Below are 27,921 nucleotides of genomic sequence, written 5' to 3' on the forward strand. Positions count from 1 at the left end.
ATCTCAGTAGATATGGACAAATTATTTATAAAATTTGTTCATGTTCTAATAAGCATATTTAACAAATATAATCATAAAAACAATAAATCTTAACAAGTGAATTACAGATGGAAATATCCTTAACCCAGCATAAAAAAAACAGCATAGTATGGTATTAAAAGCTGGGATGCCACAGCCAGACTGCCTGGACTTGAATCCTCTGATTTTACTTCTTGGTAGTGGACAACTTCAGAGAGTCACTGAGATTCTCCATGCCTCAGTTTTCTCCTGTGTTACATGAGGACCGTAATAGTACCTACATATTGGGTTGTTTTGAGAATTCAATTAGTCAATATTTATAGAGCACTTAAAACAGAGCCTTGTACATAGTAAGTACTATACAATTTGTTTTCTTAAATAAATAAATTTCATAAGGAAAAGTAATTTCTAACAGCTTTTAGGTTAATTAGTAAACTTTATGTTGCCTATTCTATATAATAAAAGGGTAATATGCAAATTGACCCTAATGGTGGAATGACCAGAACGACCACTTGACCAGTCACTATAAGGCGCACTGACCACCTCTCAGTTCTTTTCCCTTGCCGGCAGGCTCCCATTGCCCGATGGTGAAGAGGGAACCAGGGCTGGGTGGTGGGGGATATGGGTGGCACCAGGCCAAGGTCCCCATCCCACTGGCCGCCCCACACTAGAGGGAAACCTGTGGCAGGGATGGGGCCGGTGAGCAGGTAGGAATAGCTGAACTCTTAGCTCCTCCCCCTGCCCCCCAGCCAGCAGGCTCTGATCGCCCCATGGTGAATGGGAAACCAGGGGTGGGTGACAGTGAGGGGTGGGGCTAGCTGTCAGCAGCCGGGGAAGATGGTCCTGATCTCAGGCCAGGCCTAGGGACCATACCCACACATGAATTTTGTGCACTGGACCTCTAGTCTAAGATAAAGATAACTAGAAGTTGTAGCCTCCAGAATTATGGGTTGTTAAAAAAGTCTGTTACTGGCTAATTAACCATGTCTAGTAGATTAAACAGACACTTGTGTATTGCACTGGTAATACTGAAATAGTGTAAAGTAAATTGTAGATGACATGACATAGACTTACATATGAATGCCAACTCTGTGTTTGGCAGAGGCGGCATGTACATCAGTACCTCAGTAGGGAATAACACAAACTGTAGCTATTATCCATAAACAGTAGTTATTATCTATAAACAAGAGAAACAGTTGTAATACTCCATATATGATAGTTAAAAGTAAATTTGACTTGGATTAAAGATTGAAATGGGTATAGCAACATTAAAGCTGAAAAGGAAATGTAAAAGACTAATATGACCTTGAGCAGGGAAAGGATAACATATTTATGTGATGTTTTAATAAAGATCAAGCAAACTTTAACATCGGTCCTAGGCTGAATCTGATTATTCAAATTCATTGATTTGGATTTGGAATGAATGAAATATAAGGCAAATGCATAAGAAAGTGTTATGAAAGTTAATTGTGCTTCTGCATCTAATATTGCAGTACTAACATAAAAGGCAGGTGGGACACCTGTTCAGCAGTATAAAATGTTTTGCTGTTTGTTCTGAATGAATCCACAAATGACTGAAAATCTCACCAAGTGTATTGTTATAAGGTTTCTTCAGTCCCTTTGACCTTTTATAGAATCCTGACAAATACCATTTCACTACTTTCTTCAAACAGAAATAAGGATTTTCTTCCAGAGCAGCCTCAGTAGGAAATCTGCATGACAGTAGTTATACAAAAGTTCATTCAGAAAGGAATATAGAACAAAATAAATGTAGGACAGATTCATGACAGGACGGACTTATCTCAGCAGTGCCCAGATAAGGCTTTGGTTTTCTTCAGACACAGTTGCTATTTGAGAGACCTCCCTTGCCCTCCAAGTCTCTCATGGCTCTTGCTCAGTGTAGGTGGTCTCTTTTAAAGGCTCAAGAGGCTCAAGTTCGATATATGTGTCATCTTGCCTTCCGATGTGTCGTTTCTTCACTTTTCCCCATCACCTCATTGTCAGGCTCTTGGTCATTTTCTTTATTGGATTTATCAGAATACATATCTTGAGCCTCAAAATGCTGCTGTTCAGCTCTAATCAGTTTGGCTCATTGGATAAAGCATAGGCCTGCGGACTGAAAGTTCCCAGGGTCAATTCCGATCAAGGGCATGTACCTTGGTTGCAGGTGTATCTCCAGTAAGGGGTGTGCTGGAGGCAGCTGACCGATGTTTCCCATCGATGTTTCTAACTCTTTATCCCTGTCCTTTCTCTGTAAAATATGAATAAAATATATTTAAAAATAATGCTGTTGTTCAATTTCATTATCATTTAACTAGAAGTTGTCGCAACTGTGGAGGTTGTTAGCATGTAATAAGTGATACAAAGTCACATGTGTGTTCTCTGATAAAATGCTCAATTCATGTTCCTTTCCTTCCCGCTCATTGGATGTTTAAGAAGACTAGGACATTTCAAAGCCAACTCCAAAACATCCATTCAGCACCTTCCAGCTTACTCCAGAGTAGTTCAGATGATCCTGCTAGGTAAGGGCTGAGTTATGGATCCAACTCCTTCACCCTTTGGACCCTTTATCACCCAAATAGACTGCTCCAAAGGATGAAAAAATTTGAAACAAAAGCCATCCTTTTTTTTTTAATCTGTGCTCAAAGATTTCACAGGCTTTCAGAAGGACTGTTCCTACCTATTGACCATTTTGGGTGGGCTTTATAAACCAGTAGCACCCGGATTTCAACACACACCAACCTTGGTCCAGCTCTTTAAAGGACCACGAATCTTCAGCCAATCAGGCATAACCGTAATCTAAGGGTCTGTGACTATACTGAGTGACTTCTTCATGGCTCTTTTCTTCTTGGGAACTTTTTTCCCACCTTGAGATATTCTTGCTCAGTGAGCTTGCTTGAAGCTGAACTTCCCTTCTGTAAGTCATTATGAAGTTTAGATTCAGACTTGCTTTTAACATAGAAAGAGAAGAAGCATTTTTATTATGAGAAATATCTTTCTTTTCCCTTTCAAAATCCTGGCTATGAGGACTTGATGGACTTAAAAAATTACTCATACAAACCTTTGGTTGGGTTGGATAAATTTCTTTCCCCTGGCACTGACTCATCTGGTGTCAGAAGTTGAAATTCTTCACAGTTGAGGCCCAACGACATCTTTCCTATCACCAAGAAGCATCTCTTTCAGCAACTCATGAATGTGGCAATGTCAAAATTCGGTCAGCTTCTCCATCTGCCAAACCTACCCCCATAGTGAAAGAAGATAAGATTATACTTCTCTTTCCATAATGTTAGCCATCCTGTGAATCTGGAAATCGGTGTGGAGCCCTTGGATTGGCTGGGCATTGGGAGTTCATTCTTCTGGTGCCCTGCATGAGGCCCAGGGCTCAGTATCACCGCTGTGGAGGGACTGCAGGCTCCAACCTCCAGTGGGGGCGGGATGGGGCCGGAACTCCAGCCTTCTCCTCCCCTCTGTTTATCCTGTATTAGTGGTGGCTGCTACTGCCGCAAAAGTCACTGGTTAAACATCTTTAGGAGACTATGCACATGCTATTGATACATAATGATTTTTCAGAGTTGTCTCTGTCTTTACTTGTAAAATACATTGTCACAAAAGTGGTCATCAAAGTGAAATATTAATTTGATGGTACAACTGTTTGTGTTTTATACTACTAGTGGTCTGGTGCATGGATTCGTGCACATTGAAAAGAAAGTAAATTAGAAGAAATATTTTAATATCGTTATTCACCCTTTCTATATAACAGAAGTGTCAGATGAAAGAAAATTAGTAAACTGTATATGAAAATAACATATAAATTGATTAATATATAAAAAATAACATTATATAACAACAAAAACTTGATATAAAAATAACAACATGACATAAAGGCAACAAAAACGTGATTTAAAAACAATAGTGATAAAAACAATGACTGATAAATTGATTAAACTTATTCTAATATCTCCCTGTATACTACATTAAGAGTAAAAACACAGAGTGCTTGAATAATTTCCCTTGTGATGAAGTATTTACAACTTTATATTGTATGCTCTTCAAACTCTAGTGAAAGCAAAATATAACTGACCATGACCAAAACAGGTTTGGGCAGGAATACGAATTCCTACTCTGTCTAGAGTTTGTCCTTGTGATTTGTCAATAGTCATTGCAAACGTTGGCATCACAGGAAACTGTTTTCAAATTAATTTAAATGGGAGGCCAGTGTCAGATGAGGACAAATCAGTTCTTGGAATCAGAACAACCTCTCCTTCCACAGATACTGTTAATACTTCAGTTTTGAGAAACACATGCATGCCATTGTTGCCAGCAAGAGCTTTATATGTATTCTGCATGTGTGAGTCAATATTTATTTATTTATTTATTTATTTTTAAATATATTTTATTGATTTTTCATAGAGAGGAAGGGAGAGGAACAGAGAGCCAGAAACATCGATGAGAGAGAAGCATCGATCAGCTGCCTCCTGCACACCCCACTAGAGATGTACCTGCAACCAACGCATGTGCCCTTGACCGGAATCGAGCCTGGGACCCTTGAGTCCGCAGGCTGACTATCCACTGAGCCAAACCGGTTTCGGCTCAACGTTTATTTTTAAATTGCCAATGTGTGTCATATGTACCAGCTGGTCAGGCAGACATACGGTCGGTCATTTAGCCTTTTAATATATTAATATGTGTGTGTGTGTGTGTGTGTGTGTGTGTGTGTGTATTATTTAAGTGAATTAACTAGATAATCCTACCAGTTTACCACTCTTCTATTTTCTATTTATTCTCTAAGTAAGGTGTTTGAAGTTCAGATAAAATAGGTATGAATCAGAAAATTCTCAGTTGTCCATGAGTTAAAAAAAAAAAAATTAAAAATGTATAGACAACTTGTAAAACTTAACACCAAACAAACAATCCAATCAAAAAGTGGACAGAGGACCTGAAAATACACCTCTTCCAAAAAGATATACAGATAGCCAATATATATATGAAAAAAAATATTCAACCTCACTAGCAATTAGGGAAATGCAAGTCAAAGTTACAATGAGAGTAATCTTACACCTGTTAGAGTGGCCAGGATCAACAAAACATGCAATAACAAGTGTTGGAGAGGTTGTGAAAAAAGGAAAATGTATACTGGTACAACCACTATGGAAAGCAGTCTGGCAATTTCTTAAAAAAATTAAGGATAGAGCTACCATATCACTCAGCAATCCCTCTCCTGGGTAGATACCAAAAAAAACTCAAAATCATGTATTTGCAAAGCTATATGCACCCCTATATTCATTGTAGCATTATTCACAGTAGTCAAAAAATGGAAATAACCAAAGTGTCCTGTGATAGAGGACTGGATAAAGAGGATGTGGTACATGGGATACTACTCAGCCATAAGAAAGGATGAAATAGCACCATTTGCAACAACATGGTTGGATCTTGAGAACATTCTGCTAAGTAAAACAAGTCAGTCAGGAAAAGCTAAGAACCATGTTTTCATTCATGTGGGATATAAAACTGAAACTCCTGAACACAACTGTAGTGTGGTGGTTGTCAGAGAGAAGGGGGTGGGGAGAGTAAGGGGTCCTAATATGAGGTGACAAGAGAAGATTTGACTCTGAGTGGTGGGTACCTGGTGCAAAGTACAGATCTTGTAACAGAAATCCACACATGAAACGTATGTTCATGTTGACCAATGTCACCCCAATGTAATAAATACAATTTAAAATATAAATAATAGTAAAGAAGAGGAATAAAATTTTAAATATCAAGGATTTAAATTTTATATCTTTGAAATGATACTTGTTTTTGTCTGTCCTAATTACATACAATTCCTTGAAAAATTGAAAAATTGAAACTGCATCTGGTAGTTGACACAATGCAATTGAAATAAATTGGAAGAAAACATTTTTCAGGAACAAGAAAAACAATTATCAAAAGAGAATAAGAAAGTAAATATTAGCAAAGTACATTTTATTTTAGGGTCAATTTAAAATATACACATACTGGTTTCTAAGTGAGGATGGGTTGAGGGAAGGGTATGTGTCTTTAAACTTTTACTCAGACATTTATTTTAAAATTTTAAACTTTCTTGGCAGGTTTAAGTCCAGATAAGCACCTTGGAAAAACTCTGGATCAAATGGAGCCTCATCTCTTAGAGGTAAGAATTTATACTATGTGTTTCTCAAAATGTAGGCATCTAAAGGATGGAGAAATGGTGCTATTATAATTATGAAATCAAATTTAATCTAGAAAAACTCAGATATATTCATGATTCATTTTTATGAAAACATTAAAGTTCTAATGGGTATGAAAATGTCTAAAATTATAGAAATTATTACCAGCTTGTTGGCCTAAGTAAAAAGGTAAGCTGTATATAAAAAGAAATTGTTCTATCAGAAAGTTTACTTTTATTGAAATGGACATCTTAGGCTATACAAAAAGTCCTACACTTTTAAAGTATCTGATAATCTTCGTGATTAGATGTTTTTTTCATCAGAAATGTAAGTAGAAACTTCCTTTAAAGAATATCTAATTTAACCTCTTCTCTTTTACCAATTAGAAAATTAATTTACAGAGTGGTAAAGAAGTTTCCCAAGATTTCAAGTTACAATTGCTTAGCCCTTATTGTTGTCAAATCCTAAATGTGTTCTAAACATTAAAAAGTATTCAGTTATTTTCACTCTTTTCTATTTACTGTGTTATACAGAGATGGGTAAAGGTAGGTTTTTAGTTGTGACTATGCAAAACACAGAATTTATTTTTGTATTATTATTTATTAATTATCTTATTATTTATTTGTGCTACAACTATAAAACCACTTTCCCCATCATGTATTTTACTAGAATTCTGGGACAAATGTTATGAATAATAAGGTGGTGTTTCATGAACTAGTATAGTATAATTATTAGAGTTTTTTATTCCACAATCATGATGGAAAAAAGAAAATCAACCTATTTTTATGAAAGAACTTTTATGATCTCCTTTAATCTTATCATTTTCCCTCCCATACTCTTAATTCATCAGCATTGTTAATACCATTGCTGTGATGTGAACTGTCGGCAGTTACACTCTTCATTAACTTTATGGCTTTCACATTTTCTTTGAGTTATTTATATTTGATTATTTTGTAGTTTATCAATATGTACCAAGTGCTTAGAAATTCCAAAGATGTTAATTCTTTCTTTCATTAAGCATTAAGGACCTAATATGTTCTAGGCAAATAGTAAAGATTAAAATAAAAATGAAATTAATATATAATTATGTCAAATTATATTTGATTTCTAGACAAATTGGTGTTCATTTATTTAAGTCTACCTAATGGACATGGTTACTTTCCCTGCCCCTCTGATTAGACTCTTCCTAAGGCAATTTGCTTTATGGCCAGCATTGTATCTATATTCACATCACTAAACAGGAACTAGGAAATTCTAAAACAGTGATCAAGTATATCATATTCTGGTTCCTCAATATCAACAACACACTTGAGGCCTTGTCTTTCTAGACTTCTCTGAAAGAGAGTATGGCTTCTTGAAACTGTCATCCATTGGCTTCTGTGATGCCATTCACTCCTAAAACCTTGAGTACTTCCTTACCTTATTTTGGGGGCTTACCATATATACTTCACTTCTTATATGTTGTGGTTCCATCTATAGCCTTCCTCCTGTGGTGATATTAAATATCCCCTAGACTTCAACTGCCAATTTTATTCTTATGCCAATTAAGTCTGTTCTTCCATTTCTTCATATGCTCCAGGCATATGTTAGCACCTTCCTGTCTTAGATATCCTCAAGCACCTCAACATTGACTGTAAAACTGAACATTTTTTTCCTAGCACTGAGGGGTCCTGTTGTCTATGCAGTTGTCTAAGCCAAAAAAAGTGAAATGTAATAAATGATTTCACACATTCCATTATTTATGAACTAAAGGCCTGGTGCACGAATTCATGCACTGGTGGGGTCCCTCAGCCTGGTCGGTGATTGGGCCTGATCAGTCCTGTCTCTCCCAATCTTGATCGGGGCAATTGAGGTCGGATAGTGGGAGGGGGGGCGGGTCTGAGGGGAGGTTGGCTGAGGGAGCACACTGACCCCCAGGGGACAGCTCCTGCATTGAGTGTCTACCCCCTGCTATCAGTGCATCGTCATAGAGACTAGTCGTAATGGTCGCTTAGGCTTTACATGTGTGTGTGTATATATATATGTATATGAAATACAAATCTGATCATATTACTTTCCTTATAAACTGTGAGTCATTCCCCATTGCCTCAAAACAAAATGTAAACTCCTTAACATGGCACAGTCTATCTTTGGGGAAAATGAAACTTGTAAGACAGCCAGTCTCCTACATCCACCCTATCCTCCATCAATTTAGAGCTATTGATGGTTTCCCTAGAGTGTGTATCCCCATCTCCTTCTCTGCATAATTTATCTCTCTTTCACTTCACTAAATCCAGCTATTAATACTGTGAGGTTTTTCTTGCTTAAGTAAGCCTCCTTTGAACTGCCATTTTTTCTTTGTTAGTATGTAGCACTTCTCTTGTATTTTATTTTTCTCTTAAATCATGTTTATTATAAAATTCAGGCATGTAATATGTAAAAAATATACATGTGTTTATCCATTTTTAGGGAAATTGGAATATAATATGCACATTATTTTTCATCTTCATTTTAACACATTAAAAATCCAGGTCATTTGTTTCCACAACACCATTGTGTTTTATTACGGGGATAATATATTGAATCTGTTTTTTATTGATGGTCTTTATTCTTTTCTGGTATCTTTTAAGTCTTTTGCTATTACAAATAATGTTAGATGAATATTATTATACGTTTGCTTGGGGGGCATGTATGAGCTTTTCTGTAGAGTAAGATCCTAGAATGGAAATGCTGGGTCAGAGGGTATATATGTTTTAATAGATATTTTCAGCTTTGATGGGATAACTTGCATCAGACAAACTCAATACAAACAACTAGAAAAGTTATATGAAATTTTAAAAAAAGTAATATGGGAAGGCATTAAGGAATGATAAAAACTGAAATAATTTGAGTTATCAGAATTCCAGAGAGGATGAAAGCTCAGACTATTATTTCCCATTAAGGCACTTTCTGATTAAAAAATAATACAGGGATGCCAAGAAGTTGAAGAGAAAACTTCAGCTGAGAAGCTGAGTAGGGCTTTCATTAGCTTAATATCCTGTGGAGACAAAAATTGGAATTCAGGGCAAACCGAAACAGAGTGGATCTGGCTAACTCTGCACGTTTTCAGTTGGACTCTAAAATAGACAGTACCCTAAAAATTAAAGCAAACTAGAAACAGTCCAGTTCTTGCAAATACTTACATTCAACTTTGAATTGTATCAATCCTAGATTGAATTAAAAAAATCTGATCCTACTCTTACTGCCTATTTCTTTTCTGAGAACACCAAGGTGATTCAAAGCATCAGATTATCTCTAAAAGATTTCACATACAGTTTCTAAAGGCAGTCAAAAATTACTGAGCCAGTAAATTTATTCTTTTTAAATTACCAACCATATCAGGAGACCCGATGAGATAACCAAAACAGAAAGACACTCAATAAAAAGAGTCTCAGAGGATATTCATTTAAACCAATTATCAGATTTAGACTTTAAAGTGCCTATGAACTATTTTAGGGGTGATTTTGAATTTATATAAAAGAATCTAATTGAATTCTAGAACTTAAAATAGAATGCCTAAATTTAAGAATATAATACATGATTTACCAGTATAATTAATACAGTTGTATAGATAGTTGAGAACTGAAAGAATAGGTGATATAAAATATCCAGACTGAAGCACAGAGAATATAGGATGGAAAATCAAGACAAGATTATAGAAGATGTAAGGGAGAGAAGTTTATCACACATATAATTGGAACTGCAGGAGTGGAGAAGAGAGAAAAGTGGAAATAATATTTGAAAAAAATTTTACTTAGAACTTAGCTGAGCTTATTTTTGCTTATTTTTCCAAATATCTTTTCAGGATGGTAAAATTTTCTCTAAAAAGATGAATGAATATTGATAGGTAATTTATATTTTAAACAGGATTCCCCTACCCCCACACCAAAAATAGTTATCTAAGTGTCTTTTTCTCTGGCTTCTCTATAGTCTAATTTGTGTGTCCAGGAGCTCACCATAAAGTGAGTGCTTAAACATTTTTCATTAGCAATTTGTTTCTCACCTCTTTCATAACAATTATCTTGCACAACCAAGATTTTCATTCAGACTACTCAAGTTTTTTATCCTCTTCTTTTTTCCCTTCATTTTTGCACATACTCAGAAAAGAAACTCAATCAGCCGAAACCGGTTTGGCTCAATGGATAGAGCGTCGGCTTGGGGACTGAAAGGTCCCGGGTTTGCTTCCAGTCAAGGGCATGTACCTTGGTTGCGGGCATATCCCCAGTGGGGGGTGTGCAAGAGGCAGCTGATCGATGACTCTCTCTCATCGATGTTTCTAACTCTCTATCTCTCTCCCTTCTTCTCTGTACAAAATCAATAAAATATATTTTAAAAAAAGAAAAAAAAAAAAGAAAAGAAACTCAATCAATTGCTTGATATACTAAGAGAACAATGATTCTAATATAAAAACAAATGAATTATCAGTCAAACACTATCTTTTTTTCTGCAAGTAGAGGGTATTTTTTTTAACTTGTTGTCTTAGATTCTGTCTTTTGTATTATTGCCTAAGATAAATCAGATTTTAAGAAATGCCTATATCTCCTTGTCTTTGTGGATAATGGTATTAACCTCATTAAGTGACATAAAAGATCAAATTCATATTTATTTTTCAATTTGTTGATTCAACACTCCTAAAAAGGTCAAGGAATCCAAAAGAAGGTCAGGAGAAAACAGACAACCTATAGACTTGTACAGGATGGCAGAAAAAGAGCTTTGTGAGGGACCAATTTTGTTCACCTACCTCAGATCTCCTGAGCCACTTCTCATGTATCTCTTGTAGAATGTAGGTCAACCTGACTTTTTAATATAGTAAATCAAGTTAGCTAATATATTACCCCTTTGCTCTAGTGTGAATAAGAGTTAATGTTTTTTTAAAGAGGATTTTATATATTATAATGATTTTTCTTGCAAAAATGAATATATTTTTAATTCTTTATTGTTTAAAGTATTACATATATCTCTCCTTTTCATCTGTCTAAAAAATAAAATAAAATTATAAAACTTGCATCAAATTTTAAAGGTTAAGAACTGTGTCTTTAAATGTTTGAGAATATTGCTATTTTTATGAGATTTTACAATGTTTGTCAAAGTTTTACTCTAAAATAGTTCTTCAGATTTTGGTCAGAAAACCTCCCTAGTCTTTTCCTCCTACCATTAAGCCATCAGACTTTTTTATCTTAAAGTTGATCATTTTATATTTACCTCCATATCTCTAAATTACATGTTTATATTAATGCTTCATGATTCCCCTCAGCCCTCCCCCCTCAACTTTAGCCATATTTGTTGACTTCCCACTCTACAATAAGCAGATTTAGCTGTCTGAACTCCCTTTGCCTCATCGCATATGTGCACTCATTCTCTTTTTCCATCTTCCCATATGGTTATGTTGCAATTCTAGTTGGGTCAATAGTCAGTGTTTACATTACTATAATTATGAAAGCCCATTTACAGCTGAGTTAGGTAATAAACTAATAATAATAATAAATCTTTCCTATTCAACTTTTTATTTTTCCCCTTGAACTAATTATTGTCTTGTTTTCTTCATTTATTTAATAGTCTATATACTTGTCACTAATTCAACAGTCTATTCATTGCCAGTTTTCTAGTTTCTTATCCAGATGTTCAAATATATTAAGTATTTTGTCAGTTTCCTCCTCTTGTAGAAGCCTTTCCAGGGCCTTCTGACTTGGTGTGATCTAGACCGATTTCCTTCTATACTTGCCATCCTAGGATTTTGCCATAGTTCTGGAGGTCCCTTTACCTTCCTTCTGTGTTGGAGCTCTTGTTTCCTGGATCTAATGTATTTCTTTTCTTTGTTTATTCTTATTTTTGTAAAGCACATTCTCTAGAAAACTTTAAAGAAAGGATCCATAGGAGGTATATATTTTTGAAACACTGTGCAATTATATAAATGTCTATATCCTTTTCTCACATTTGATTGATTCTTTAGCAGGCCATAAAATTCCATTTTTGAATATTTTCCTCTGGATCTTGATAGTATTATTGTACTTATGACAGATTGGTAGGCTGTTGAGAAGCTCAAAGTTATTATCATTGCTGACTGTTTGTATGTGACCTTAATTATTTCTCTTTCCATCTTCTCTATGTGAGTGTGTAAGCTATTTCTTTGCTCCTAGAATTCTAAAGTCTTATGCACTGTGACTTGGGTGCTTACATTTTTAGCCATTGTGCGTGGATAGGTAGAATATTCAGTTTGAAAATTTCAGTTCTGGGAAATTTTCTTAAATTGATTCAGTGGTATTTATCGCCCCTCTGTTTTGCTTCATGTTATTCCTATTAGTTAGATGTCTCTTTTTCTCTCCTACTTCTATTTAATTTATTTTTGCCTTTTTGGGAGAATTTCTTAATTTTATCTTCAATCTTTTCAATTAAGTTTTTTCATATCATACCTTTAATTTCTTAAAGTTCAGTTTTTGTTCTCTGAATTTTTAAAAATCTATAGTACTCTATCCTTACTATAATGAAATCCCCTCTTTTGTTCCAGGGAGGATTTTTGTTTTGTTTTTTAGTTTCCTTCTCCCCAGCGTAGTCTGTTTTTTACATTATTTTGGTCCTTAGATTCCAATTTAGAGATCCTTTCCTAATTTTTGGTGTTCTGCTCATATTTAAGAGTAGGGCCTAACATTTGTAGATCAAGCACAAACTGTCTTGATGGGGCTTTGTGACTTGATTTTCACTATAGGGAAGTAATGTTGGTTAGGTTCCCTAGTCTCTGGTCTTGAAGTGAAGGCATGTTGCTACTTGTTGTTTTTTGTTTGTTTGTTTTTGTTTGTTTTGTTTTTTTGTTTTGTTTTGTTTTGTTTTTAGTTGAGCAGGGAAAGTGGGTAGAGTTCTCAGAATCTGGTGTGCATAAATTAACTGAATCCCTCTATTTTTTGTATATGGTGGTGCCTCTGCTCTCAGCTGTCTCATTTTTCTCAGGCCAATTCCTCTATAGAGAAGAAACCTCCAGTGTTCTGCTAGGTGGACAAGAGGCAGTTGCCAGTCAAGAGTGAAAGGATCTAGGGATCTCTGTTTGTTAAACAGACTGCCAATCAACCCTTCTTATTTTGGTGCCCTTTTCATTTTCCTTCACCTCTACAGGTATCCAGTGTCCACAGTGCCTCACCCTGTTGTTTCAGAGGAAGGAGTTATTTTGCTTGTCAGTTGGGTTGATCCTCTGCATTCCCCACTGTTGGCCTAGGACTCAGTGTACCTTGTTCTGCTAAACTGGTTGATTCTATCTTTTCTCTCCTCTCTTCTCCATCTTTGTGAGTTATGCCTTTTTTAAGACATTTTCCAGTGAGGTTTTAGAAGGAAGAGAGAAGAGATACATGGATTCAGTCAAACATCTTTACCAGCAGCCGCTGCTCTTTTTCAAAAATTTTTTTAAATTAATTTTAGAGAGGAAGGGAGAGGGAGGGAGGGAGGGAGGGAGGGAGGGAGGGAGGGAGGGAGGGAGGGAGAGAGAGAGAGAGAGAGAGAGAGAGAGAGAGAGAGAGAGAGAGAGAGAAACATCAATGATGAGAGAAAATCATTGATTGGCTGCCTCCTGCACGCCCCCTACTGGGGATCAAGCCCACAACCCTGATCATGTGCCCTTGACCGGAATCGAACCCAGGACCCCTTAATCCACAGTCTAGTACTCTACCCATTGAACCAAACCAGCTAGGACAGCAGCTGCTCTTTATTCAAAAACTTTCTTAAGATTATCTAACTAATAGTTGTCTGCTAGATGAAAAGTGAAACCATATTACATTTAAAAATTATGAATATATAGATTTGGTTGCTTTTCCAGGACTGTTCCCATAGAATTGGGAAATCTGACTTCCAGCCTGAGTCATTGGTAAGCTGATGTGTACTGACTACTTAAGGAATATATACCATTCTTTTGGGTGCTAGAAGCACTAAACTAGAATAAGTGCAAAGCAGATTTCAAGTGTAAAGCTTTGTTTCAAGCTCTATTCTATATATCAACTTGTCTTCCTTATGATTTGACAAAAACACAATTTGCAATCCCACCTACCTATCACTTAAACAAAAAGCAAAAGAGAATTTCAGCAAAGTTGATTTGATGTTATGGGTAAGAGATAAAGCATTTTAAGCCTTTTTCTCTACAGTACTGACTTTATGGAAAGGAATCCTCTTAACCTTGAGAGTTAAGAAGAGGCAGAATATCTTTGAAAGAATGTTTTGAATTTTTAACATAACTGAGTTGGAAGGATATATGAAACTTTATGGTTGAGATGTCTAATAACTATTATAAATATAAATTACAAGGTATATTAGAATGTGCACTAAGGAAGATATATATATATATATATATATATATATATATATGCCATAGAATTTCAGAGGAAAAGCTCACATGTTGTTGAGAGAATGCTGAGTAATTTTAGAGATAAGTTAACAGCCATTCTGGACTTAAAAGATATGTAGATTTTTAACTGGCTTGATTGTAAGATATTTTGAGAACTGTCAGAGGAAGCTGAAAAGGAAGTTAAAGCTGAATGGTGAATGATTTTGACTATGAAGAGAGGATTTGATTATTTAAACAATGAAAAAACTGGAAGGTTTTAGAGGAAAGGAGTACAATTCTTATAGGTGTACTTTAAGGAATTTGACCTTTAGTAGTGTCCATTGATTGTTGCTGTGAAAGACTTGGAGAACCTCCATAGTTAGTGGCTGCTCCAGTCTATAACTTTGAACATGTCCCTCACATTTTCCTTAGTGTGTGTTGTGATGAACCCTTAATTGCCAATGTCATGTGGTACAAACTGAATTGAATTATAAGTATTTGTAAGGACTTCTTATGTGACCAGATCTATCGTAATTTCTATAAGGAGTAAAAAATAAGCCAAATATTTTTAATTTTTTATGGAATGTAGAGTCTAACAAGTAGGGGGAAGGTGTAAGATGGCCTTATGACCTGGAATAGCCAAGGGTGATGTCATGGAAAGTTTAGTATCTAGACTGGTTTGAAGGATTGGGTGAAATTCACATGGATGGTGGCAACAAAGTGATTCAATGTGATGAATGAAGATACCTTGGCAAGAAGACATGCAGGGACAATGAGGGATTTGGTTTAAATGAAATTAAGAGCTGGTGATGTTAGATTAATAAGAAACAAGGTGGGGATTTAGGGCCTAACCATAACTAACCTTCAGAGCTGGACCAGCCTATTTGGCATAAGAAATAACAAGATATAGAAGGCTTATCAGCAATGATTCATATTAAAATATGTCTCAGGAAATTTAGTCTGGCAGCAGTATTTATGGATTTGGGAGAAGAAGAAGTTGGAAATGAAAAAGTATAAGATGCTGATTTAGGAAACAGGTGTGAGGGCTTAAAAGGTGGAGTCCCTGATAGTAGGGACGGAGAGCACAACTGAAAGAAAGATTTTGACAGAAGAATGAAAAAGAAATTAGCACCAAATTTCCATAGCTAGGAAATGAAGAGTCAAATATTACTCCATGCATAATGACTGGGGAGATTAGAAGCACATATTTTTGTAGAGGAGGATGAGAAAGAACATGATAAGCTTGGTTTTTAACATACTGAGTTTTAAATGGTAATATAAACCAAAGGAATATTTTTTTAATGTATTTTATTGATTTTTTTACAGAGAAGAAGAGAGAGGGATAGAGAATTAGAAACGTCGATGAGAGAGAATCATCTATCAGCTGCCTCTTGCACACCCCCTACTGGGGATGTGCCCGCAACTAAGGTACATGCCCTTGACCGGAATCGAACCTGGGACCCTTGAGTCCGCAGGCCAATGCTCTATCCACTGAGCCAAACCAGTTTTGGCTAAAGGAATATGTTTTTAAACTATGAGCTTGGAGCACAATTGAGATGTTCAGGTTCAGTCTTAAGGTTGGTTATTTACCATCATTTTATAAGAGTTAGGACATAACTTTAGATTCTACTTTTGTTCAGTTCTAAGCTACATAACCTTTGCAAAACAATGTAGTTCTCTGCTATGGAAAAGGGAAAATATAATTAGTAGATATTTGGTTATTTTTTTATGCTCTGAACAGTACATTAAGCTTTTCTATGGGGTAGGTCCTGTGTCATCTCTGTTTCACAGATCAGCATCTGACATGCAGATAGATTGTATGACCTGAAATTGCATAGCTAGAAAGAGACAGAGCTAAGATCTGAACCAGCGACTGTTTCCAAAGGTCCTGCTTTTACCCAGTTATGCAATGCTGTTTTCACTGTGCCTCACTACAGATGTACCTTACCTGTTTTTTACAGTTGTGTATTTATGAAGTGCTTACTAAGCGCCATATTCAATGCTAAGTGCATTTTATGCATTATTTTTGCTTATAATCTAACAAATCTATAAGGTTGCTATAATTTTTTATTTAATGTATTGGGGTAACATTAGTTCACAAATTCATACAGGTTTCAATTGTACAACTCAACAAAACACCATCTGCACACTGCATCGTGCACCCATCATCACAAGCAAAGTCTCTTTCTGTTCCCATTTCCCCCCACTTTGCCAGCTCCACCTAGCCCCCATCTGCTTTTCCTTTGGCTATCACCACACTGTTGTCTGTGTATATGTGTTTTATATCTATACTATATAAATAAATATATGTGTGTGTGTGTTGCTTAATACCTTCACATTCTTTCATCTAGTGCCCCAACTTTCCAACCCCCTCCTCTCTGACACCTGTCAGTGTTCATCAGCTTATTTTGTTAATTAGATTCCACATATAAGTGGGATCATATGGTAGTTACTTTTCTCTGACTGACTTATTTCACTTAGCATAATAATCTTTAAGTCCATCCATGCTGTGGCAAATAGGTAAGATTTTATTTTTTCTCATGACTGATAAGTATTCCATTTTGTTAATGTACCACAGCTTTGTTATCCACTCATCTTCTGATGGGCACTTCGACTATTTCCGGATCTTAGCTACTGTAAATAATGCTGCTATAAACATAGGGGTGCATATATTCTTCAGAATTCGTGTTTCAGTGTTTCAGGTTGCTCGGTCAAAAGGCAGTCTGTTTTTAATTTTTGAGGAAAATTCATACTGTTTCTCACAGTGCCTGTACCAATATGTGTTCCCAGTAACAGTGCATGAGGGTTTCCTTTTCTCCACATCCTCACCAGCACTTTTTATTTGTTGATATATTGATGTTTACATTTTATAGATGAGAAATCACATTAGAGGATTAGTTACTTTTCCAAAGTCACATAGCTGGGAAGTAGCAGAACTGGAATTTATTCTTTAAATCTATCTGATTTCAGAACCTATATGCTTATTTATTTTTACTGTTACAAGTCATTTCGAGGCCTGGCCAGCATGGCTCAGTGGTTGAGTGTTGACCTATGAACCAAGAGGTCACAATTCTATTCCCAGACAGAGCACATGCGTGGGTTGCGGGCTTGATTCCTAGTGCAAGAGGCAGCTGATCAATGATTCTCTCATCATAGATGTTTCTGTCTCTCTCTCCCCCTCTCCTTTCCTCTCTGAAATTAATAATAATTATATACATATTTATATATATTTATATATATAAAGTCATTTTGAGGATTATTTTCTTAACTTTAATGTATAAAGCAAATAGTCTTTAATTAATAGTGATAGTGTTAGTATTGACAGCAGCAAAGTAGTGTAAGGGTGATGTTTGAAGCCATGGAATGCACAAACCATCTGAGGGACTGAAGTAAGAGAGAGGAACATCTTACAGAGAGAATTATGAGAGTTATTTATAATTTAGGAGCAGAAGAAGGAAAAGGAGTCGGAGGAGCATAACAATGTCTTAGAAAATTTGGTATCATGGAAGCCTGAGAAGAGTAATCGCAGAGATTAGAGACATCCGTGGTATCACATGCCACAAAAAATTTGGAAAGGGTAAGGTCATTGGACTCTCCCAGCAAACTGCTTCTCCTGCTGAGATTCCCGTACGCAGAGCCACCATCCATCCAGTTTCCCAGTGCAGAAAGATGGGAGTTGTCCTTATTTATTTTTAGCTTTTTTCACTCCTCTATTCAGTTAATCATTTTTTAGATCTCCTAAAAGTCTTTGAAAATATCTGCCCTCTCCTCCAAAATATCTATCCTCACTGTTAATTCCCAGGGTCAGGAAATCTTATCCTCCTGCCATGATTCCTCCAGCAGCTTCTCATTTCTCTCTGCTTCTTGACTTACTTGCTGCCAGTCCATCTCCATTGTGCAAACAGAATCTTTCTCAAGACAATAGCAATCAGGTTAGTTTTCTGCTGAAAACCTATCATGGCTTCTTATTGACCTTAGGATAATGACTCATCATGACTTGTGAAGCCCCATAAGATCGGTCTTCTTTCTAGCTTTACTTTTCTAGTTATGCTCCAGCTTTGCCAAACTTTGTGCTCTGGACCTTAACACTCACTGTTCCTTCTGGAACCATTTTCCTTCTCTCCTGTGTTCTCTCTTTTTCCCCCTTTCCCTCCCTCACCCCCTCTGATATTTCCTGGTTCCTTATCCTTCAGCTTAAGTTTTACTTACTTTGAAAAACCCTTTTAGTTCTTTTAGTTAGGTCCCCTGCTGTGCACTCCACAGCACTTATGCATCCATCAAAGCTGCCACTACCTTCTATTGTAATTGCTTGTTTAACATTCTTTCTATACCTCCAGAAGGTAAGCTGTTATATGTATAATTATGTCTGCTCCTATTGTTATCCCCAGCACTTAAAACAACGACAAACCTATAGATATTCAATAAGTGCCTCTTCAATAAGTGCTAAGGATGAGTATATGAAGCATGAAATTATTTTGTAAAGCATCTTATTTGTAAAATGAAATTGTAATGGATTTTATGAACCTCATAGGTTTCTTTAGATGGTTGCGGGGACAGGATGAGGATGAAGTACAATTTCATTTGCCTTTTTTTTCTCCAATTTTAAAATGACTAACAGATAAATCAGTCTGGTTTAAAAGGGGGGAAAAATAATGATGTAATTAGAAATTCTCACATGATTATTACTATCTTTTAAAGTGATAGAAAATTAAACAAGGAAAGTATGATGCCCATAACCTTTCAGTTCAATAATCAGTAGCAATCAAATTGAGTTATTATAGATAGGAATATTTATTTATATAAATAAGTGTGTCAGGATAAAGTAGACCCACATAAGTAATTCTCATTTATTAGGAATTTACTTTTTACATGTTCAGACTCCCAAACATTTTTATAAACCATGCAGTGACCCACGTCATTCACATCTGTTCAAAATGTTTTTTAAAAAGTTTAGAACCACCCTCCATAATTCTGCCTGCTGATTCTCTGCTTTATAGCCAATGGTGAAATCTATCTACTTTACTCCTGTGAGTTCTTCTACAGAGTTTCCTTTCCCTCTCTTTGCTTGCCTTTGGCTTTACAGTGTCATTCACATTACTGCAGATTTTTGGAGGGAACAGTAGAATTTTCGTAGATTCATGGGTGAAGTCCCTGAAGACACATATCAGTAGTTGAAATGTGATGGATTCAGAATGATAGCACAACCACAAGAATAACCAAATAAATAAGTGCATAAGTATGCAGGTAAAACTAAAGCTAGGCCTTGATCCCAATGCTGGCAGTCACAGAGAATATCTGTGTTGTCACTCTTCCTTTGGGCTAGGAGAGACAATAAGCAGGGAGAGCTCTGAAATTCAGGATGAAGGAGATGAAATCTTAATAATGAAGCCTCTACACAAGAACAGGGAGATTCTGACACAGCTTGGGAGCATGCTCCAGCTCTGATTCCAGCCGTGGACAGACAAGCAGATTATTTTATTGTCAGTATCAGGATCATTTGAATAATATAGCTTATATTTAATACAAATCATGGGTGTGTTTTTTCTTTGTTTACTTGTTTATGTTTTTAATTTCGGTTTTAATTAGGTGACATTGTAAGCTATCCCAACCTTTCTTGGAGATGAATTTTCCTAAAGTTTGTGTGCAGCTTGAGAACTTCTTAGCTCTCAGTACTCTTGGAACTTTATTGCTACCAATAACCTTAAGCATAATAACCATGTTTGTGACTTGTATTCACAAGGAAAAGCCTTAGATTGCTTCTCTGTGTCTGTCACTAAAAATGCTCTAAGCACAACATAGTTTTCCCTTCCATGTATAGGTTAAAGGACAGGGGGAAAGCACCAGTTTGGCTTCATATATTCTCATTTATTGCATAATGACATAGTGCCTGTCTTTCTGAGCCTCCATTTTGATCTAAAGCAAGTGTAACCCTAAAATGTATAGGATTCTTTTCGTTTTCTCATTATACATAAAAATGTAGATTGCTTTCACCTTTTGTAGGGGTTTGGGGATTATTAAAAATCTTATGCTTACGATAACATTTTTCAAATGGCTTTAAATACATGTTTTAAGCAGAAATATAAAATAATTTTTTGTATCTTACAATCTATTTTGGAATTAAAGTTTATTACGTGGATTTTTTTAGGATAAAATAATATGTTAATTGAGCATTTTTGCTATCTCATTTTAAGTTTACTGCTTCTTTTTCTTATTTTTATTTTCAGCTTTCTAAGAAATATGGAGTCCATGTTTGTGGAGAAGGTGGAGAGTATGAAACGTTCACTTTGGATTGCCCTCTATTTAAGAAGAAAATAATTGTGTAAGATATCATTTCAGCATTTTCTTCCCTTTCCTTAAATTTAAGTGATGGGAGAACTTAACATTAAGCCCAAGACAACTTTTGTTGGGAGAAATAGAACATGTCCTTTAAGTTCACAAACACTCAATTTGTTTAATACCAGTGAAATCGTGTGAATACCTAAATCAATACTGACAAGACGAGGCCTTCATAGAAGGCTATAAACTTTTTAGACACCGCACTTTCGTTTACTTGCTGATTATGGCCTGCAGTAAAACTGGTACCTACACACTGACACTTTTATCCTTTCATGAAGTGTGAATTGCCTGTATTATTTATCTTTCATTACAGCTACATTTGATAAACTGCCACATCAGTAGCCTGTGGGTTCCATTAACTGCATCCTCTTTCTCCTTTTTTCTGACTTTAACAACATAAAATGGTAACACTAAACATCTCTCTTCAATTATTTGGGGTTATTTTTACAAATAAACTTTGTTTTTAAGTGGATTCAGTTTATGGTAAGTAGTATGATTTCTTTGCCATAAATTATTAAAATTAGTCTAACAAAAAACAGGAACTTTCTCCAGTTTGTTACATTATTATCCATACTCTAATTTATGTCGCTCTTCTCATGTGCTGAGAGAGCACTTTATCTGCTTCTCCTAAAGCTCCTCTGCTTCTTGGAAAAGATTGTCAGAATTATGCTTGATTTCAGAAACCTCATCTGATGAAAGATTAGAATTCTCTATAGAATGGACAGCTTCAATATTTTCTGCAGTAAGAGGTGACTTCTTTGTATATACTAATAATGAGGGAAGGAGTGATCTAAAAAAATCATGACAACTTTAGGTGAAGTTTCTCGTGAAACATGGCCAAGACACTTTTATTACTATATGCAATAGTCACCCACACTTGCTGCTTTCATGTTCTCCTAACTTTTTTCCATTAATAATTATTAACATAATAATTACTTTGGCAAATATTTATCAAGTACCTATTATGACCAAAACTTCCTTCTGGGCACTATTGATGTTCAAACAGTCCTGAAAAGGCAGGAGGAGAACACATCTATATATATATATATAAAAGCCTAAACAATCATTTCTGTTTAGACATATATATATATATATATATATATATATATAGAGAGAGAGAGAGAGAGAGAGAGAGAGAGAGAGAGAGATATAGATATAGATATAGATATAGATATAGATATAGATATAGATATAGATAGATAGATAGATAGATAGATAGATAGATAGATATACACTTTGACCAGTAGTTTGTTACATTAAGTACATGAAGTGTACTAACCATCAGGGGGCAGACACTCAATGCACATGCATGGAAACATGGAAGAGACTGATGAATATCAGAGGGAATGGGGGAAGAGGGAGGGCAGGAAGAGATTAATCAAATATATACATACTAGAGACCCTATGCTCTGATCCGTGCACCAGTGGGGTCCCTTGGCCTGGCCTGCGGAGATTGAGCCAAAACCAGCTCTCTGACATTCCCTGAGGGGTCCTGGATTGGGAGAGGGCACAGGCCAGGCTGAGGGACCCCACCAGTGCACAAATCCATGCACTATGCCTATAGCCTGTATATATATATAATGATACAAGATGGTAAAGGATACAAGTAATGAGAGTAGGTTCATAAATAGAAGATATTTCTCAGACTATGATGGTCACAAAACAATTCATGAATGAACTGTGCATTAGATGTTATTTCTATGAAATAATAGTCTGGTTATTCAAGAAAAGAATTTGCATGCTAGGGTGAAATCCTATCTAATAAAAGAGTAATGTGCAAATTGACCATCACTCCAACAAACAAAAAGGCTGCCCCCATGTGGAGATAAGAAGGCCACCACAAGATGGTTTGCAAGGGAGGGATCAGTCCATCAGGGGAGGGAAGTTGGGAGGGACCAGGCCAGCAAGGAAGGGCAGTTGGGAGTGATCAAACCTACAGGGGAGGGCAGTTAGGGATGACCAGGCTTGCAGAGGAGGGAAGTTGGAAGCAACTGGGCCTGCAGGGAAGGGCAGTTGCACGGGACCCAGGCCTAAAAGGGAGGGCAGTTAGGGGCAATCAGGCTGGCAGGGGAGCAGTTAGGCATTAATCAGGCTAGCAGGGGAGTGGTTAGAAGGTGATCAGGCTGGCAGACAGAAGTGGTTAGAAGTAATCAGGAAGGCAGGCAGGCGAGCAGTTGGGAGCCAGCAGTCCTGGATTGTGAGAGGAATATCCGACTGCTTGGGGATCTGGCCTAAATTGGCAGTCAGACATCCCTCGAGGGGTCTCAGATTGGAGAGTGTGCAGGATGGGCTGAGGGATACATAACCCCTCCCCCATGCACAAATTTTGTGCACCAGGCCTCTAGTTATATTGTAGTATAATTGGAAACTTGCAATATATTTACTTATTATTATGGTCCTAACCAAATTAGAAAAGACAAAGAAAAAAACATGATAGAAGAAAAATTGCCAAAGCATAGTGCTTTTCTTGTTTACTTGGCAAGATCAGGTCCTATATAGCACCCAGAAGATTTTATGATCAACCTAGACTTATAAGACATGTGCTTCTGTGTACTACATCAGCAGAAGTTATATTTGGCATAGAGCTTTAGGCCTGACAGATGCATCTTTTTCTTGGCCTCCTTTTGTAAAGAAGGAAACCTGAGCCTGGTTGGCACACTGGCATGAGGGACTTAGTCATGCTGTTAAAGAGAGAGATGACAGGGGAGGTGTCCTAGAAAACTCTAGTGCCAGAATAAGGCCTTCTCTTAATTTTCTTCTTCTCCTACACATCATACCTGGAGGCAAGTTCTGGTTGATGGAGACCGTGAAGTCCTGGTAGTAGTCTTTCTCTGAACTGATTCTATTTCTATTAGAAGTTCCTTTATAATATAATAGAAGTCCTTTTCATATTTAGTTTCTTAAACACTAACCAGATGCATATTTGATATTAAAGATTTATGAATGGTAGTTGACTTTTGTATTTTCATAAAACATTTTTTTTCTCTAACTCTGATCTTTCAAGGGGAAAGTAAACAGATTTTGCCCACGAAAATTTAGTATTTAAGAGCCAAATATTTTGAGGTTTCTTCTATTGCCACTAAATAACTTTGCATTTCACAAGTGAATTCAAAAATATCTTACATTAATTACAGAGTCAAATAAAATAACTTATTTTGCTTTACTACAATTGGTAAAATGCTAACAATGTGTTAATATAAACAGTGGAACTAATGCCTGAGGCATTTAGGAAATGAGGAATTTCTATTTTTAAATTTTAGCTAAAATGCAAAACTCTATTTCTTTATTAATAAATAACAATAAAAATAATTAGTTATTAGAACTTCTCGCATAATCTTAGTTATTTATATGTGCTTCACAGGGTATCTTTGATGAAAGTTGAGTGAATTTACATGTATCCATATGGTGCCAGCAAGCAGTTCATACCATTTTACCTGAATGTGGTAATTACTGTCAGGCAATCAATTTTAATAGCAATGATATTGCAGTGTGAAGAGTTCATCTAGAGCTTAAAATCATCACCAGTGCTTCTTTTGTGAAGGATAATTGAGATATTGTGTGAAACACTGAATGTATTACTTCATGATAATGAAAAGAATAATGAATTTAAAGCACTATTATTTGATGGTTAGCCCATACCAAGCAAATTTTTTAAAATAAAATTGAATAAGAGTTTTAAGTCTCAAAATTGTTCAGAGAGCATTGAGTGAACCTGAAAGTTGAATTGTGTGTCCTCATAAAGATAAAAAGCTTTTTTTATTTTTCTTGAAAGTTTAGTATTCTTGACCCTTTTCTCAATTAAATACTGGGTTATTAAAAATAGATGTTCATTACTAAGTATTGTATACTAGTGGAAATACATGCAAAATGAGGATTTTTTTTTATCTCTTCTAGTCATTAGCAGGAGTGAATTGATACAATTTATATAGTAAATAAATGCATTATAAAATTTTGTGTTTCAGAGATTCATCAGAAGTAGTTATACATTCTGCTGATGCATTTGCACCTGTGGCTTACCTACGCTTTTTAGAATTGCACTTGGAGGACAAGGCAAGTAAACCTGAGATTCCCAGAGATTTCAAGAGACAATTACGATATTGCATTGCCTCGACATATATATATGTGTGCGTGTGTGCGTGTGTGTGTGTGTGTGTGTGTGTGTGTGTGTGTGTGTATATATGTATATATATGATACTATAACAACAGATGAAAAGATATAAAATGATTTTATCATTCGTGACTTTTTTTAGACCTGCCAATAACTAAGAATTTTGCAAATGTTCATAGTTTTAAGAGCTCTATATTAAGCTCAATTAAGGCCTAGATGTAAGATATTACATTTCTGAAGAGTTTGAAAAGAGAATCACATATATATTAATCAAGGAGAAGACAAGACAGTGCATCACCAAATATTAAATTTTCTAGAAAAATAAGAATAAGGTAGTTGTGTATAATGCTTAGGGGAAAGGTTTCAAGATGAATTGTATTTTTATCATGCAAAGTTTAATAAAGAAGAAAGGGAGAAATAAAAACTTTCCAAAAACATCCAAGGGAACAGAAATACAAGCAAAAGATGGAAAGTGAGTTGTCTCCACACATGTCTGGATCAAACCCACAACCTGGACATGTACCTTGACCTGGAATTGAACCCATCACCTTTTGATACACGGGATGACACTCTAACCAACTGAGCCACACCAGCCAAGGCAGGAGTTTTATTTTAAATACATTGTTTGTCGATACAGAAGGATGACAATTTAAAGAAATAGCGAGAGCAAAGACCTGGATTAGATCCTTTGTAAAACTTTTGCTTCTTGAGCTGTAAAGGGTTGGAAAAGGCCTTCTGCATCTTCAGTATTCCATCACCAAGCCTTGAGGTATGCCCACAATTATCTATATATGTAATAAGGAATATGAAGAATCAGAAGGGGTAATGGGAATTGGCAAAAGACGGGGGAAATGGTAACCCCAGAAATCTCAGCATGAGAGAGTTTCCAAAAGTAGAGAATAGTTATTGGTGCCATTTTTCCAAAAAGTTAGGTTTTGAAATAGATCATTGAATTGGGCCAGAAGATGACTATTGGTGACCTTTTACTAAAAAGCCAGAAACCCTCAAGAGAATGAAGCTATACTATCAAAACATCCTTCAGAACCACTGAAAGAAGCACCTCACTTTGTCTCTATTACATTGGCTGCCATGTGCTCACACAGAAAATCAAAACCACTGAATGCTTGCTTAGACATGTTGGCTTTTATATGTTCTATACTACCTGAGTAGCTAGTTATTCACGTTGTGTTGGTATTTCATTGGCTTTCACAGTCCCATTTTCCCTCTTGCATAAAAGAATGTTACTTCTTTAACGTGGGATTTTCACTGACACTGAATAAATATGGTGCATTTCCCTTTTTTTCTTTTAGGTGTCCCCAGTGCCTGACAACCACAGAACATCTAATTATATACACAATTCTTAAAAAGCACTTTTGAATACTGTTTACTAAGTTGCCATTCCATATGGGGAAAAAAAATTACATAGCATTTTCTCAATTACTATGTCCTGCTTTTCCTCGTTGCATTTTTATCATCAGAAAAAGTTAATGGAACCATTGATTAATTGGGGAAATATGGATGCCGTGTTCATTATATTGTTAAGTTACTCAGGATTCACCCTGACATTTTGTTACCTCCTATTCATGTCCGCTATACTCTACATATGCCTTTCTTTTCTTTTTTCTTTTCTTTTTAACCTTTGCTTTATATACTACCCTCACTTCTGTGACGTTTTTTACTCTTATCACAATGGTTTGTTTTCCTCTTTGTCTTTTTCCTGCTCTTATGCCTGCCAATAATATCATGGTGCAGAAGCATTTGAAAAAGAATGAAAAGGCAATCACTTAGCCAATCAAATTTAACCTATTTGATGTCTCCAAAGTGCTGTATCATTTTTGCTCTCAGTATATTCATTGTTTCAACATTATTTGACAATTAGGAAGACTATCATTAACTCTTATTGGTTATTTTATAACTGATTTTTAAAAAGAAATTTTTCAGTATTACCCGTGCTGATTTTAGGCAGCATTCTAAAAAATCGACTTTATTTTTTAGAGCAGTTTCGAATACACAGCAAAATTGAACAGAATGAACAGTTCCTATATACACCCTGCCCCCACATAAACATAGTCTCCCCATAATCAACGTCCCCCACAAGAGCAGTACATTTGTTACAGTTGAACACATCATAATTATCCAAAGTCCAGTGCCGTCTTTATTTTCCTTTCTGCATAAAAATCCATAACAGTGTTATGTTGTTTCCTTACCATGAATGGAGAACCATCTGATACGTTGCCGTAACATTTTTTTTTTTATCAATCTTGCTCTTAAGACTCGCACCTACATGTATCATTTTTTCCAATAATATAGAACCACTGGATACTCTCTTACAATGCCTTCTGCTTCCCTCCTGCCTTGCCTTAGCATATTCTTTCTTCTTTGTCTTCCTTTCTGCTTCCATTTTTAAACTGTTTACATCCTGCCCAGGATGCCGGATTGAATTCAAATATTCTTATACTTGTAGCCATACCAGCAGGCCTGCCCTAACATTTTGTTTCTTGTGTCAGATAGCTTATTCAGCTTTATGTTATAGTTGTTTAAGGGCTTACTGTGTCTACTAGGTTATAAATTTATTGAGGATTATTCTTTTTCATCTTCATACTCTTTGTAATAGCTATTCATTCTGCAATAAGAATTTTTGAATTTAACTGATTATTATTTTCATACTTCCTTTTTCCTTCCTACAGAATTTTATAGACATGTGCTTTCATTTCATGTTGCATACCATTTAATTAAAGTCATTTTTTTCTTTATTTTTCTTTTATCTTTGTTGTTGGATAAAAATGTCCTGAACACACTGAAATGTAAATACAACCTTTACAGGGGTTTTTAATGTAAATTTGTTATAATTAAGATTTTCACTTGGTATATGATGACTCTTAAATTTTTAACCTATTTAAATTTTTCCATAACTTAAACTCTTAAATTATTTATGTGAGTGTGTCAAGATTATCAACTAAACATGATATCCCAAA

At 35.7% G+C, this 27,921-nt stretch overlaps 1 protein-coding gene and 1 pseudogene across 1 annotated transcript in view; one reads left to right on the forward strand and one right to left on the reverse strand.

The window, feature by feature from the left end:
* The window catches only part of DPH6 (diphthamine biosynthesis 6), a 152,928-nt gene extending 125,778 nt beyond the window's left edge, over window positions 1–27,150 (forward strand). The window contains exons 6-9 of the mRNA XM_036446708.2: window positions 6,108–6,169; window positions 20,727–20,821; window positions 24,801–24,888; window positions 26,257–27,150. Of these exons, the coding sequence (XP_036302601.1) occupies window positions 6,108–6,169; window positions 20,727–20,821; window positions 24,801–24,888; window positions 26,257–26,310 (299 nt within the window). The 3' untranslated portion in view covers window positions 26,311–27,150. The remainder of the gene's footprint in view (window positions 1–6,107; window positions 6,170–20,726; window positions 20,822–24,800; window positions 24,889–26,256) is intronic.
* Window positions 1,500–3,381, reverse strand: LOC118702853 (annotated as a pseudogene).
* Window positions 27,151–27,921: the final 771 nt, after the last annotated feature.

This window comes from Pipistrellus kuhlii, unplaced genomic scaffold, assembly GCF_014108245.1.
Source record: "Pipistrellus kuhlii isolate mPipKuh1 unplaced genomic scaffold, mPipKuh1.p scaffold_m20_p_1, whole genome shotgun sequence".
Taxonomy (NCBI): domain Eukaryota; kingdom Metazoa; phylum Chordata; class Mammalia; order Chiroptera; family Vespertilionidae; genus Pipistrellus; species Pipistrellus kuhlii.